Source organism: Mauremys mutica, chromosome 7, assembly GCF_020497125.1.
Source record: "Mauremys mutica isolate MM-2020 ecotype Southern chromosome 7, ASM2049712v1, whole genome shotgun sequence".
Lineage (NCBI taxonomy): Eukaryota > Metazoa > Chordata > Testudines > Geoemydidae > Mauremys > Mauremys mutica.
In genome coordinates, this window is record NC_059078.1 from 10615478 (window position 1) to 10630687 (window position 15210).

General features: G+C 39.4%; 1 protein-coding gene across 3 annotated transcripts in view; it reads right to left on the reverse strand.

Moving 5' to 3' along the window:
- Positions 1-249: 249 nt before the first annotated feature.
- Positions 250-15210, reverse strand: part of LOC123374777 (RING1 and YY1 binding protein) — an 84344-nt gene continuing 69383 nt past the window's right edge. For all 3 annotated transcript variants that reach the window (XM_045025058.1, XM_045025057.1, XM_045025059.1), the window contains 3 exons: positions 8677-8853; positions 8439-8537; positions 250-4343 (listed from right to left, as the gene is read on the reverse strand). In XM_045025058.1, the coding sequence (XP_044880993.1) occupies positions 4091-4343; positions 8439-8537; positions 8677-8853 (529 nt within the window). In that variant the 3' untranslated portion in view covers positions 250-4090. The remainder of the gene's footprint in view (positions 4344-8438; positions 8538-8676; positions 8854-15210) is intronic.

Sequence of the window (15210 nt, forward strand, 5' to 3'; positions counted from 1 at the left end):
ATATAACCCAAATTCTGCAAACACATCTGCAACTTTACTCATGCAATTAGCCCCAGTGAACAATATGGTATTACTCACATGCGTGAAGTTCACCACGTGCATTAAGTGTTTGCAGGATTGGAGTACAGGAATTGTGTTTCCCATATATAATTATTCTGTACATTCTGCAGAAAAGCAGCTATAATAATACAAGCTCTTCACCTTATCTGAATACTGGCATCTCCCAAAAAAGAGAGCTTTCAGATTCAATTAAATTTTACTATTTTATTTGTGAAAAAAACTACAAGCAGAATTCATAAATAGACATTTCTATTTAAAGCAGGAAAATGATAAAGTGGCTTCTAATAACAGTCGTGCACATGCCAGTAACAGGAATATATTAACATCTTTTATTTGCTAGACAAAGAGCAGTGTCCAATATAAATTTCCCGAAAACATTTAAGACCTGTGAATTTCTGACCAGTTCACAAAACCACCATTGACACTTTAGCATGAAGATCAAAACAAACCTAACAGGACTGTCAGCTCTAAAGACTTTACAGAGCGGAGAAACTTTCAAAAGCGTTATACAAGCTGTCTTTCTGGGCAAATGAAAAATATAGCTCGTATAATACATTAACATAAAAATCCACAAGATAAGATTATGTTTTGACATACTTAAACAAGCATTCTATATTTGTCTCCAACAAACAAAGCTAAGGAAATAATGTAACCATCTTTACACAGTAAATTAAGGTTACAAGTCATACACAAGAACAGAACTGCTTGCGCATTAAAAACTGTTCAGCTCCATTGTCATACTCTAAATGTTGGCTCTTAAAACCATGTTTCGGTTACATACAAGCAAAGGTTATTATATAGTCAGCAATTAATAAATTTTCAATAATTTAAGTTTATTGTAGCTTAAAAAAGTAGACTGAGAATGATCTTAATAAGGCAGGTGAAAATATCTCAGTGGAAATAAACTCACAGAAGCTACTGCCAAATTTTAAATCTGTCCAATTTGAAATGACCAAAGTGTTTTGATTAAAATAAATAGTCTGTGTTAAAATTATTTTACTTTTTCTTTTGCATGACTATGTCAAACTGAGCAAGTCAGGCAAGCTGTGTTTGTGTGTAAAAGTTGAAACTTGCAAACATAACACTGTGCTTTTCTTACCTGCTTTCTGTGCCACTGAATACCAAGCATTTCTGGTCTTTCCTTTACACTAGTGTCTTATTTTATTTGTAAAACATGCTCCCTAATGATAGCAGGGTAAACTGAAAATGCAGAAAGTGAAGGGAAGTCCATTTCCAGATACATGCCTTAGGGGGTGTTATCAATTTCAGAAATTAAGTGTAAAAGTAAACACTATCCTTCAAATCCACAACACAACAGTTAAAAATGTGGCCCGGTTAGGTTCAAATGCTTAGCTAGCAATTTCTACTAAATGCAGAGTTTCAGTTCTCTTGTACCAAAGCAATTTTCCACTCCATCCTTACAATAAGCTAATTTATCAAGGAGGCACACCCAAAATAAACAACCACCAAAGAAGATTTCACTGACTTAATCAGTAGCCTCTGAGTAGCTCGTTACTGCGTGTTAAAGCTTTTTCAAATGATCTATGGGTCCATTCATTTAACATGAAGTAATTTTCTGGTACATACAGTGCTTTTTTGCACAAAGTACGACAGCCAACAAAGCACACAAGCACGTGCATAACTTTAAGCTTCAGTGTGGCCCCACTAAAGTCAGTGGGACTAGACTCCTGCTTACATACTTTGCTGGCTTAGGCCAAATGCATTCAAGCTAACTGATTATGGTTCATTTATAAAGCAGTGCAAAATATATAAGTTCAGGGGCATCTTCAGAAAAATCTCTCTTTAAAAAAATTATTCCAATACACCTCAGTAAAATAAATAAATATGGCTGACCGGTTTACCCTCCCTGAGACCCTTAAAGGAACATTAAAACTTGAAAAGGAATGTCTTTGCAATGTTCCACTAATGTTAAAATGTGGATTGAGAAATTCATAGTATTAAAACTATGTATAACATATTGATGCTCATAGGTAGCATCTGATTTCCTTTGGTTTTTCAATAAATACTTTAAAAATGCGGTTTAAAAAAGGTAAATATAGCTTATATCCCAGATATAAAACAGAATTAAAAGGGGGTGCCCATGTTAACATGTTCAGAATAAAACTGCAGCTTTTAAGACACTGCTTTGCACCCTACACATGCAAGCAGAGCTGGTAACGGATTTAGTTAAGCACAGAATAATTTTATCATCAGTTTGAAAGGAACGTACATGTCTGCTACTCAAAACCAAGCTGATTTCAAAATAGAATTTTATTCAGCTGCCTCCACAGACAGAAATTATTTTGATCAGGCAACTAATTCTCAATGCAAGAAGCTGGCACCAAGTTACCGAGAAGTGGCCCTCTTTCCAAGTGTAACACCCAAAAGCTATCTTGCTGATGTTAAATAAAGCTACAGACTCTGTGCCTGAAATTACTGCAAAGCACTCTGGGCCACATAATTAAGGATAAAAAGACAAATAGAGCTTGAATCTTAAAAAAAAACATTTGTTTCACCTCTTCAGGTTATTATTTGAGCAGGATAATGCACAGAAGGTAAACTGTAAAGCAATGCTAACAGAGCAGGAAAGAAGTTTATAGTCTGAAAAGATATAGAGCAAGAATGAAAGAGACACGGACCATCAACATGAGCAGCACTTGCTGCTCACTTGCCAGCATGAAAGTTTTTTCTCAACTGTAGCTCCCACAGCAGAATATCTAGAAGTGTCCAAACATTAACAGGCCTATTTATGTCATCATTGGATGATATGCTGTTCAGAAATTGCTCTTGGAATAACAAACCCAAATCAATTAAACACAAAAATAATCCCCAGAACAGAATGGAAAGAGACAGAAATGGAAAAAAAGAGTTGACCAAGAAAGAACCAAGCCACATCGGATGTGAACATGCAGTGGTTTGGTTCACCAGCTCAAAAAAGCTTCCAGTCTTAGGGCTCTCTTCTGCCTTGAATTCTAAAGCAAACAGCCACTCCACAGAGATTTAATGTCACCTCAGTCATTGATGCCGGTCTGGAAAATGGATGGAATTAATCAAAATTACAGAATACCACATTTTTGTATGATTGGCTATGAAAGAAATAGCCATGTCAACAAGTAAACAAAATATACATTAATGCATGGCATTCTGAAACCAGCTTAGTTACTTTTGAATAAGCACACTCCAATTGGACACAGCCTTGTGATTTGTCATTCTGAGTTATTCTATTGGGAATGCAGGCTATCTGGAGGAGTCTTCCCATTACAGATCACAATGTATAATAAAAACTATTTGTCCAGAACTGTTTAGCTAAAAGTTGGCAGGGAAGGGGAGGAGGGAGAAATCAGGTCTCATCTAGGTTTAAACCTTCCGGAACACACTTTTCATCTAAGCCTGGTTCCATTTCAGTATCAGCACTTTCACAAAAGGGGACTGTCCCAGATCTTTAACTGTTCAATATTTTTGTTTCACTTCACAGTGTTTCAAGCACCAGCGTTTCCATGTATTGGTTTCAAATAACCCTTTATATATATTTATTTATATATATATTTATATATAATTTATATCAAAACTGATAGTACACAGTATAACTGGAAGAAGAAAGAACTGAACTTAAAGGATATGCTGAAGGAGGATGGAGGTTGTGAATGCAATAAATAAAGTCCCGTTCCCCTCCCCCCACACACTCCAAAAAACAAAAAGTTGTAATGTTCATGGAAAATTGTGCACAGCAGATATTATAAAAAAGTAGATTCAGGAGCACATCCAATTATAAATGATTGTTAGGAAAATTATATAAAACAATGGAATACATAAAAGTGTCAAGAGTAACTGTCAGGGTGCGAAATTCCTTGGTGGCCAGATGCCCATGACAAGCAGAAATTATCCTGGTTGCATCAGTATAGGGGTGATGTCCAAGAAAGTGTGTGTTCAAGCACAGATGAGGCTCTCCAGGATTGAAGCCCCATGGGCAGGTGGAGTGTTTGAATTTCATACCCTGATTCATAGTTTTCCACAACTCCATGTGCAATTTTCAGAAAGATTCATCGTTAACTGCTGACATGTCGCCCTTTGGCGTGGAGGAACGGGACGAGCCTTTGTCTGTGCTCTCAGAGCCGGAGCTGCTCTGATTCTGCTGTTCTGATCCTGCACTGGAGGTCACTGTAGATGAAGATGTGGAAGAGGAGCGAGTCTTTTCTTTAAAGTCTGTGATAATTACTGTGACGTTCCCCACTGTGACTGCCAGCTGCTGTGCGGTACTTCTGTCCACATTTTTCAGTCTGGGCCTAAAGAACAAGAGAGAAAAAAAAAGGGAAAAAAATTATTAGGAACCATATTTCAGAAACAAACTTTCTACTAAGTGACATGTTCTGAGCACTCTTGGACTGTGTAGTATCATGCAAATGACCTAGGAGTGACCTTTTGCTCCCTGCAACAGCACAGGCTGTGAGGGCTGCAGCAGCAGTCCTCAGAAAATCACATGCAAGTGCGGGGTTCTCCACTTTCGTTTCACTTCTTCACGTTAATGCCTGATCTCGTTTTAGGCACGAGAACCACGACAGCTCATTACACAGACTGCAGCCCAAGCCAGTACGTGATTAATCAGGCCCGGCTGCAACTGCTTAGGGAAGGGATGCCTTGCAAAGCACAGCAGAGATTACTTGGATGTAGGGAATAGAGGTCTTGGCTACACTGGAGAGTTGCAGCGCTGGTAGTGGCTTTACAGCGCTGCAACTTACTCCCTGTCCACACTGGCAAGGCACATACGGCGCTGTATCTCCCTGGCTACAGCGCTGGCTGTACTCCACCTCGGCCTGGGGAATAACGACTGCAGCGCTGGAGTGCCAGTGTAAACAGTGATTAATCTTACTACGCTGTAACTGACCTCCAGAATTTTCCCATAATGCTTTTAACTAAAGAACTCTCTTTGTTTTGTTATGATGCCTCTCTTTGTTTTGTTGTGAACTCAGGGCTCCCGGAGCTGCTTATCTAAAAAACAAACACAGCTACTGTTTGCTGTGAATGAGGCAGGCAGGGGGATGAATGTCCACAGCTAGTGTTTGCTTGAGGAGAGAAACAGCACGGCGGGGGGAAGGGAGGGGGAAGAGTCCGTGGGAGCAGCTGCTTATCTGGTCTGAAGCCTATTTGCATTTAAGAGTGAATGAGGGGTGGGGGAAGTGGTCGGAATTTGCAAGGCAGGGAGCTGACACAGTGTCGGCTCCAAAAATCCACTCTCTCTCTCTCTCTCCCCCGCTTGCTGTCACACTCCACCCCACCCCCCTCTTTTGAAAAGCATGTTGCAGCCACTTGAACGCTGGGATAGCTGCCCATAATGCACCACTCCCAACACCGCTGCAAATGCTGCAAATGTGGCCACACTGCAACGCTTTCCCTACACAGCTGTATGAAGACAGCTTTAACTCCCAGCGCTGTACAGCTGCAAGTGTAGCCAAACCCAGACTTTAACCCCACTCAGCCAGAAGGACCAAAGATGACAGGCATATGGGGTTGGGAGACAGATTTTCAGAATCTTCCCCCCTCCACCCGCCCATGCAATAGATAAAATAATTCTGTTATCTGAATTCTCCATCTTGTCACATCACATGCCCTGATGTTCTGAGACAAGGCTGTGACTTTGCAATACAAAACCACATGAAAGCATTCGAATATGGACCTTCAGTCCCATGTGGGGAACACTGTAGCTGCATATAACTCAGGCACTGGGACAACTTGGCTTCTCCTTCTCAACTATTTTGAGTTTATACAAATCAGAGCCCAATCAATCCAAGTATAAAATTGCTCAAAACGCTCCCTTCAGAAGGCTGTTGTAAGTAAAACCCAGGACATTTCTCAGTGTTAGCTTTTCTCTGTCAAGAGACAAAACAAAGCAAACACGTTGGTTTTTCAGCTCAGGATTATTTCAGTAATTTGTTTCTGCACTATCATGCAATTAGTAACCCAGCTAATAAAGGACTGTGCTCTGCACAGAGGCTGACATTCATGTGTTTGCAGGATTTGGTCCAAAATTCTGATACAAATACAATGTAATGAGTTTATTTAAGGGCAAACTTCTGCTGGTGTGCGCTGTTGCTGGCCATGTGCAGTCCTTTAGCTGTTGGCAGATGCCATGTCTGCTTCAGTGACTACCTGTGATTTACAGTCAACTCTTTTCCCTTCCAACCGTGGGTCAGACTGATGCAGCAGAACTTTCCCCACTAGGGAAATCAGAGGGGTCATTCTCCAGACATCAGATAGAACTAGCTCGCTAGTGGTAGAAATTGCCTTTTTCAGGGAAACAGGAGGCAGATAGGTTTTTGTTCAAGACCAGGCCCCAGTTTTCCAACTGAGCAGAAAACAACCCTTTCCTCTCCATTTGGGTCATACTGGACTAACTCAGAATAGTGAGAAAAGAGGAAGTGGACCCGATTTTATATTTTTGATGCATCTCCACTGGTGTCGGGAATTTGTAGATGATCATCCCAGTGCTACCCCTTGCAAGATTATCCTATAAAATCACTGAAACAGATGTAGGTTCTACGTGAGGATTATCTAAAGTGGGGGGAAAATAATGATAAATAGTTTCAAAAGGAAAATAACGATATTCTTGTGAATTTAAACCTTCAATCAAGTGTGCTGTAAATTTCTCACTCTAAAAACAGTGTTTTGTAGGTAACCTAGAAAGAAAATTGCATCACATTTAAAAGGAAAAACATTAATATTTTAATCACGTTTAAATATTAAATTATAACTATGTTGGGATAACCTGACACTGAATAACTATTTTCTTTTTAATACTGCCCCTCCACTTAGTCACTAGATTCTTCAAAACCGTAGGTGCTGTCAGTAAGTTCTAATGTGAAGCCACACATACACACAAGTACGTATACACTCATTTACACATCTATGTAACCACAGACTTGGATGAAAAGATTAACGTCACCTGGCTTGTGGGGGTGCTAAAGGCCAACTAGCTCAGCATATCTGGGCAATTTCGTCAGCTCTGAGACTTAGTAGGCGAAGGCTCCCCTATACTGATAGATCCTTGGTATCTGCAGTAAATATTCCAGGAAATGTAATAGGTTTGTTTATTTTTCTCCCCCAAGTCCCCATTTCCTTTAGGAAACCCAGTTCTTCCTGTAACTTTACAGACTCATTTGTTTTCTCTCGTACTCAGAAACAGCTAAAAAGCCTGGCCCGGATCTTGTCACTGGGATCCTGGTGCAGATCTCTCTGCCAGTGCCCTTCTCTGCTATTGAGTACACCTCTCTGCTGTGACTTGGCAGGAGCTGGAACAGTGACAGGTGCACTGAGCAGACTTCTCCCTCTCAATGGTCTGCTTAACATAGCCCCAAGCCACATTAACTTCTGTCCAGAATAACTCCATGCTACCAAACCACTTCAGGGGATTCCTGAACAGCTGCAGCTGGGAGATACCCTGTTGCTGACAAGAAAATAGGGAAGAACTGCAGGAGTGTGATAGGTGGTAACAGCCGTGGCTTTCCATCCACCCTGATGTTTGGGACTAACCCCCCTGCTCATTCTTCAGGGTCTGGGAGGGCTTAACAAATCTGGTTGATGCTCAAAAGGGAATTTAAAGGCACTCTCCTCCCCTTGGTACTTTCACACAGGTAGTCAAACTGTGGTGTCAAATTCTGCTTGTTGCCTCCATGACTTCAAGGTGTAAAGACGACCAGAATTTGGGCCTGCTGCATTGGAGGAGAAATAGCTTTTATTTCAAAAGAAACCTGCAATGTCAGCACAGCTGAGGATAGGACTTAACTCTAACACACAGGCAAAAGCCCATCTGAAATATCAACTCGAATCAACTGTTTTATCCTTGGACAAAAATAAAGTTTGTAAATGCCTGAATTGTTTAATGAGACCTTTCATGTGGTCCCCTAAGAACACAATCAAAATAGTGCTTGAATTGGAGGCGTGGGCACAGGCAAATATAATATATCCACTCTTTACACAGTTATTGGGTATAAATAGAGAAAAGGTAAGAAGAAATTGACTGGTGCCCTCCTTTGAGGAGATTAATGTCTATTTTTTACACAGCAGTTTAACTGCCTAAAAGCAACAAACCACCACAACTGACACATGACAGTTTTATCAGAAGGCCAAGGACTGAGTGTCTAGTGAGTCAACAGCTTCCACTATTTGAAGCTACTCTTTTCCAGGTAATCATTCAGATGCACAGGCACAGAGGAAGCTTGTACTACTGATATTCATGCCATACCAATTCTGTGGATAAATCAGAGTCTTCTGTCTCTAGGGCTGTCAACCCAATTAAAAAACCCACTAATATGGACCCTTCAGTTCAATTCTCAGATGTCAAGATCTAACTAAATGAACATCAATTGATTCTATATTAAACTTACCTTGAAGTGTGATTTAAGTCGTTGGTCTTTGTTGTAGTATTCCCAGACTGTATACTGTTTGCTTCACTAGGAGGATCTTTTACAATATCTGACTTTGGTCTGTAGAAGTAGGGGAAAAAAATTATAATAGGTTTTCTGGCTGATTAAAGTGCACTATTGCTTGGCAAGACAACCATTAATAAAGCTTACATAATGAATAACTAACTGTAAACCTTACTAGTGTCCCCCTGAAACTTACTTAGTCTTTTTATTGGTGTTCTTCTTCGTAACACTTGGACTGATTTCTTTTTCTTTGTCAGGCTTTTCTTTGTCTTGTTTTTCCACTTTCTCTTTCTTCTCCTTTTTGGGAGGCGGAGGTGTGGCATATTGCTGGGCAACTTGTTGAGCAACCAGCTGAGAGTTTATTCTAGGTTTTCTATAAAGAGAAAAAAATAAGACCCACAATCAATGATTTAATAAAGGACATGTCATTTCAAATATAGCAGAAGCACCATTAAGATCCGTTTAATCGTTTATGGAAGGATATTTGACTTTCAGGTACAGAAGATATTTCCTTACTTAGTATCCGGTATTACCAGCTACCTGCAAGTATGAAACTTTCAAACTAAAAATCTGACAGCCCTACAAACTAGAATTTTATTGGTACTAATCCACAGTCCAGGAACCCTTCTCAATATTTCTAACAAATATAATATTCTTTTCCACGTGCTTCACAAATTTACACTCTTAAACCTTTCACAATTACATGGACAGACAGCTTTCAAACATCTGAGACTTAAAGTGCTATCTCATTTTATTAAAGAGACAGATTGGTAATATGTTAAATACAGAAAAATAAAGTTAGTAAGGTGCCATTCACATTTAGTTTTTCAGAATAAGTTCTAGTTCTCTGAAGCAGTGGACTTGGCCTGAACAACAGATAAAGAGCAACAGAAGGTTTACTGATAAGGAGCAACTAAGATTTACTGTGTCCCACCAAAGGCTCAGATTGTAATTCATTGCAAACAACAAAACAAATGGGACATTCACTGTACCATTAAGTGTCATGTCTGTCTGTGCCAATCTCCAGCTAGCATTCACTCTCAACACAATTGTTTACAAACTCCAAATAGTATTCAGTAATCTTTACAACGTATATATTTCTTTAGACAAAAAACAAACAAACAAACAAACAAAAATTGAAGGATGCTCTTTCTGGAATATGAGGTCCTTAGTCAAAGATCCTAGTTAGCTGACTTGCTGTAACTGAGATCAAGAATTCTAAAATGGTCTATTGCTGTCCAGGTGAGGGGCAAAAAAGACAACGTGAGGTGAAATGGCTGGTTTCTGCTGTGACTAATGGCTAGTAGGTTTGAGTTTTTGAGGGAGATAATGTGATTAAGGGGGCAGGCAGTGTGCAGGCAGAACAAGAGAAAAGGTTACATTAAGGAGGGGAAATGGGAAGAGAAGAGGTAAACAAACTACTCTGTCTTTTTAGACAGATTTTTATTTCAAATGTTTCAAGCAGAAATCTAACCCACCAGATAGTTAACAATTCAGTGCTGAGTGCTCTCAGTAGTAATTCATACATTCATCCCTTCTACAATCCTCATTCCTGCCTTCATCTCCTCTCACCTTGACAACTGTATATTTTCCTTCTCTCTGGCCTCTCCAAAGCCCAGCATGTGCAGACTGCTGACTTCCTTCACACATGTTCAAAAGCAGCACTAACACATCCTCCCTATCGTCAAACATCTCCATTGGCTCCCTATTTTTATTTCAGGTTCAAGTTAAAAATTGTTCTGGTTAATAAAACATCTCTATGAATGCTTCCTAGGACAAAACTTTTCCAAGTGTCCAAATGGATTAGGATCCTTGGTCTCACTAAAAATCAATGGAACTCAGGCTCCCAAATCACTCAAGGGCTTTTGAAAATGTTACCAGATCCTCTCTACTTCCCTCACCTAGCACCACCCTTTGCTCACTCTCTGCAAACTCCTTGGATTGTAGAGAGAGCATTCACCTCTGCAGCTCTAGCCATCCCTAACAGCCTTCTTCTTCACACAGCCCATCTGTTTGCTACCTTGTTTATACCTCTTCATTTCTCTCTCTTGGGCCTAACGTTTAACTCTGGATATACCGACACTGTACTTTTATAAACACTATATAAAATTAAAGTTGTAGTGTACACACATATTCGCACATTTTCAATTACTTTTTTTTTTAAAGCAGATTTAGATATAGCTTAAACTCATCCAGCATGGATCTCTAGTTCTGCTAGATTAAATCAAAAACAAAAATACTACAGACTACAAAATAAACTCAAGAATGAAATCAGCCAGATTTTCCTGGCACACAAAGTTCTCATTTCATACAAGATCCGAAGATAGTACAAAATGTTCTGCAGGGAACCAGAGACATAAACATAATCAATGCATTCTTTGCTACACATACAAAGTTTTACATAGGTCAGTCCATTTGTGTAACCGCTCTTGTATGTCTTTACAAAAAGACTCCATAAATTATTACACCTCAGCACTAAATGAAAAATTTAGAAAAGGTCAGTTAATATTAGTTCCAAAGTTAAAATAAATAAATGAAAACAAATCTAAACAATCCCTAGTTTTGCAAGAAAAAAAATTAAAATATTTGCTGAACAACTTTTTGGGATTCAGACATTTCGCAAATACTATGCTAGAGCAGAACTGGATATTGAAAGTTACTAGAAACTAAAAGTGCAATTGACTAGTCTATTTTTGCTGTCCAACCTGAATGAAATAGAGATGAAACAGCACAAGTGGGTAAAAGATACGTTTTAAAGATTCTTCCAGTTTTATTAATCTAGGATGTCATTATTAAAAGGCAAGAAAACTTTTTTTAATATAAAAACCCATATAAATTACACACCATTTTAAACTATTAATGTTCCTTTATTTTAGGCTAGAATCTGTGTGACCAAACCTCTTTAGGGGCCTGATCCAAAGCCCATTTAAATCAAATTAATTGAATGGAAAGATACTCCCACAACTTCGCAGTCTTTGGATTAGGTCCTAGTTACCTCTACACCAAAAAAATCTGCAGTAATTTTTCAGCAGCAATGCAATTGCATCAGTGCTACCAGTTGTGTAGTGTAGACTCATCACAGGCTTTTAAAAAATAATAATACAAAACCCTATGATGCTATGGTTAGATAACATTGTATTAAAAATGTGCCCAACACCAGACGCCAACTTTACCCAGCACCAGTGGGTGCTTGCACCCCACTCCCGCCTCTGGCCCCACCCCCATTCCAACCCCTTCCCCAAAGTCCCCGCCCCAACTCCACCCCCTCCCTACCTCATTGGACCCCTTCCCCAAATCCCTGCTCCAGCCCTGTCTCTTCCCTGAGCGCGCCATATTCCCCCTCTTCCACCCTCCCTCCCAGTGCTTGCCGCGCAAAAGACCTGTTTCGTGGCGCAAGCGCTGGGAGCTAGGGGGAGAAGCGGCACACTCAGGGAGGAGGTGGAGCAGAGGCGAGCTGCGGTGAGGAGCTGCCGGTGGGTGCAAAGCACCCACCAATTTTTTCCCCGTGGGTGCTCCAGCCCCGTAGCACCCATGGAGTTGGCGCCTATGCCCAACACACCATTAACAGGACTCCTGCATCTACACTGGTTCTGAAAAACAGATTTGCCTAGTTAGTGCATACAAGGCCTCTGGTTTCACACAGTCACATAGGACGACTAGTAGGAGACGGTGTGTCTGAAATAGTGTGAAAACAACTCTACATAACACTATCCTATACTTCACTCGTTTGGGCGCTGCTTTCTTAGTTATACACACGTGCATTATAAGAGCAATTTTTCACCTTTTTTTTGGTCATGTGTCAATATTTTTGCCTTTCTAAGACTACTGATGAAGTTTTTAAGCCCAATAATTTAAATTGTAAAAGTTTAATTACAATTGTAAAAGTTAGGGCTCTGTGACAAGATCAAAATTAACCTCTCTCTGCAAGTTAGCAATATGTAAAATCACCATTGCAGATCACCAAATTTGGAACCACTGATTAGCCAGCTCTTCAGAATGACAGTTCTGTGGGCCTGTTAGATATTACCAAGTAGTAAAAACAAGGCAGCTAAAGATACCTACTGTAAATAGTTGCTTTTCCAGACTAAGACGTCTGCTGTATAAACGTATTTTAACAGAAAGAAGTACCACACTAAGAACTGCCTGTGACATTTCTGTTAAAGAAACACCAACATTTAGATATGAGAGCTTGTTTAAAACCTGCTTAGCGGTCTCATGTTTTTTTAAATGAAGGTGAACAATACTATTTGCTGATAAAAATGTAACATTTAAATCTACAGATGCCCCATGAAAACAATGGAAGTGTCCCCAGAAGTTTCTGCCACCATTATGTGAAGGCCTATGTAACGAAAAACTTCTCTTGATATCAACAGAAGGGATTTTGCTGGCAGTTGTTTTGTGGGTCCAAAGCTGCTTCTATTAAGACCATGTCTGTACTACAAACATGGTCCTGTTTGTACAAGGCTTTAGCTTTATCACAACATACCATTATGGTCCAGTCTGCACAACAAATTGGAATAATATTTGTAACCAGGTTATGAAACACCCATGTTGCATTTAGAATCTTCAACACAGTTACAGCCCAATTCAGTTTATAATGTGGTTTACTTACACTTCTCAAGAGTGTGCATACAGAGGGCCTCACTAAACAGTAAAACTGAAAAATGTATCCTAGAAAGCTTTTTTGGTACAATTATTGCTCATATGACCTATAGTATGCACAAGGCCCAAGTTATGAACAATTCTAAATACTGTTATATTAGCAGCCTACTTATCTTATCAATAATATTCCTTGGGGGTGGGGGTGGGGGAGATTTAAGAATAAGAGACTATCTACTGATTTTTTTTAATGGAATACTGGGGACAGTTTTGCATCCTTGCATTTTAAATAAGGATTCTACAGCTGTGACTGCATAACAACTAGTGGATATAAACATGACAAACAGAACAGTTTGGTTATGCATGTAGAAGGAAGATTTTACCTAATTAATGAATCCATTCTCACAAAAGTCTTACTTAAATAGCAGAGATTGTGAAATGCAACCTATTGATCTTTTAAACTTTAAATAAATTTTGCAACTTTTACAATTTTCCATGTCATCAGCTTGTACTATTGGATCGAAAAAATGGATGTTCACACATTGCTTCATCTTCACATCCTTTCTTCAAAATGGATCACACAAAGTAGGAGTTAACAAATCCTTGGAGAGCACAGGCTGTCCCCCTGCATGGCTGACCTCACTGCTGAAGCTGCCTTTCCAGCAGTGACTGGAAGTTCTAGTTACTTGCTGCTTACATAACTAGTTAAATCAGAAACACATCATTTGTGTTTATGCATTTTGTCTAAACATCATATTAGGAAATTCACACTCTTAAGAATCTCATATAAGGTTTTCTATTTAGTAGCACTTTGATCTGCTCTTCATAATGTTAGCCAAGTGTGGAGCTTTGCTCCAACTTCAATGATTGGGGAGCTTGCATATCAGTATATTTTATTTATAAACCCTCCACCCATATTCTCTGCTGAGGAGTTAAGAGTGCAGCACTGTATAGTTAAAAATATAACTTCTTTAAAGGGACACTAAAACTTGAAAATCACATCTACCTCTGGAAACAGTCAAAGGTAACCTCCAGAAGAAAGATCACAGAAAATAAAGAGGATTTTTCATAATTTCGCATGCTTCGTTTACTCTGTGCACTTGACAGCACTGTATGTATAGTCAGTTTTACTGTCTCAGGGATGGTCAGTGACATAACTCTCATGCATAGTTCCAGCAAGCTCACGTACACGCTCTTCCCTACTCCATGCAAAAGATTATTTACTAGTAGCACAGCCACAAAGAGGTAGCAGGCAGGAGAGTGCACAAATAAAGGGGAATTGGGAGAGTGGGGTGAGAAAAAGGATGGATCTGAGCATGTTTGATAGCAAATATTTTTGTTTTTAATTCAGGACATGCTATTTTAAAAGAGACGCTAGGTCGAAAAACAGTCTATTTCAATAATTTTTAAAAAATCCAAAATGATAGTGTCCCTTTAAACCAAACTAGGGGCTTGTCTACATGAACATTTATGTAGTTAATGACAAGCTTGAGTGTGAATCTAACCCGCAGTAGCCCACCACGCGCTGTCTGTGTAGACCTTACTGATATGCACTAAAAGTTCATTAGTGCACTTTAATCTACTTGCATTTCAAAGTGGCATAGAATAAAGTGCACAAATGAACTTTCAGTGCACATCAGCACATGGACAGTTAGTGTGTGAGAAGCTAGTGTGGGATAGATTCATACCTCACTCTGAACTAAATGTTCACGCAGACAAGGCCTCAGTAAACATTTAGTCATCTACTTCAGATATCTATCAAACTTAGGAGAAAAGTAAAGAATGCCTGGGTGAATTATGGGGACCCCATGTCCCTGAAAATCCAAGGAAAAACACAATTTTAGGATATAGTTTACAAAATTATGATTATCAAACTATACCGGATAGAAGACCTTTGCATGGAGAAAAGCCAAGCAAGCACGCACCTACCACAATGCATTTTTAACCACAGAGGATGATGCAGAAGTAATGCTTTTGCTGTGTCCAGATATGTAAGTTGCTTGCCTGGCCTCTGGGCCATACTCTATCTCAAACAGGAGATCTTTTCCACAGAGAACTCAAATTTTAAAAATAGTTAATAACCCCTCTCAACATAAAAATGCATGGTATCCCTTTGGTTATGTGTCCACAT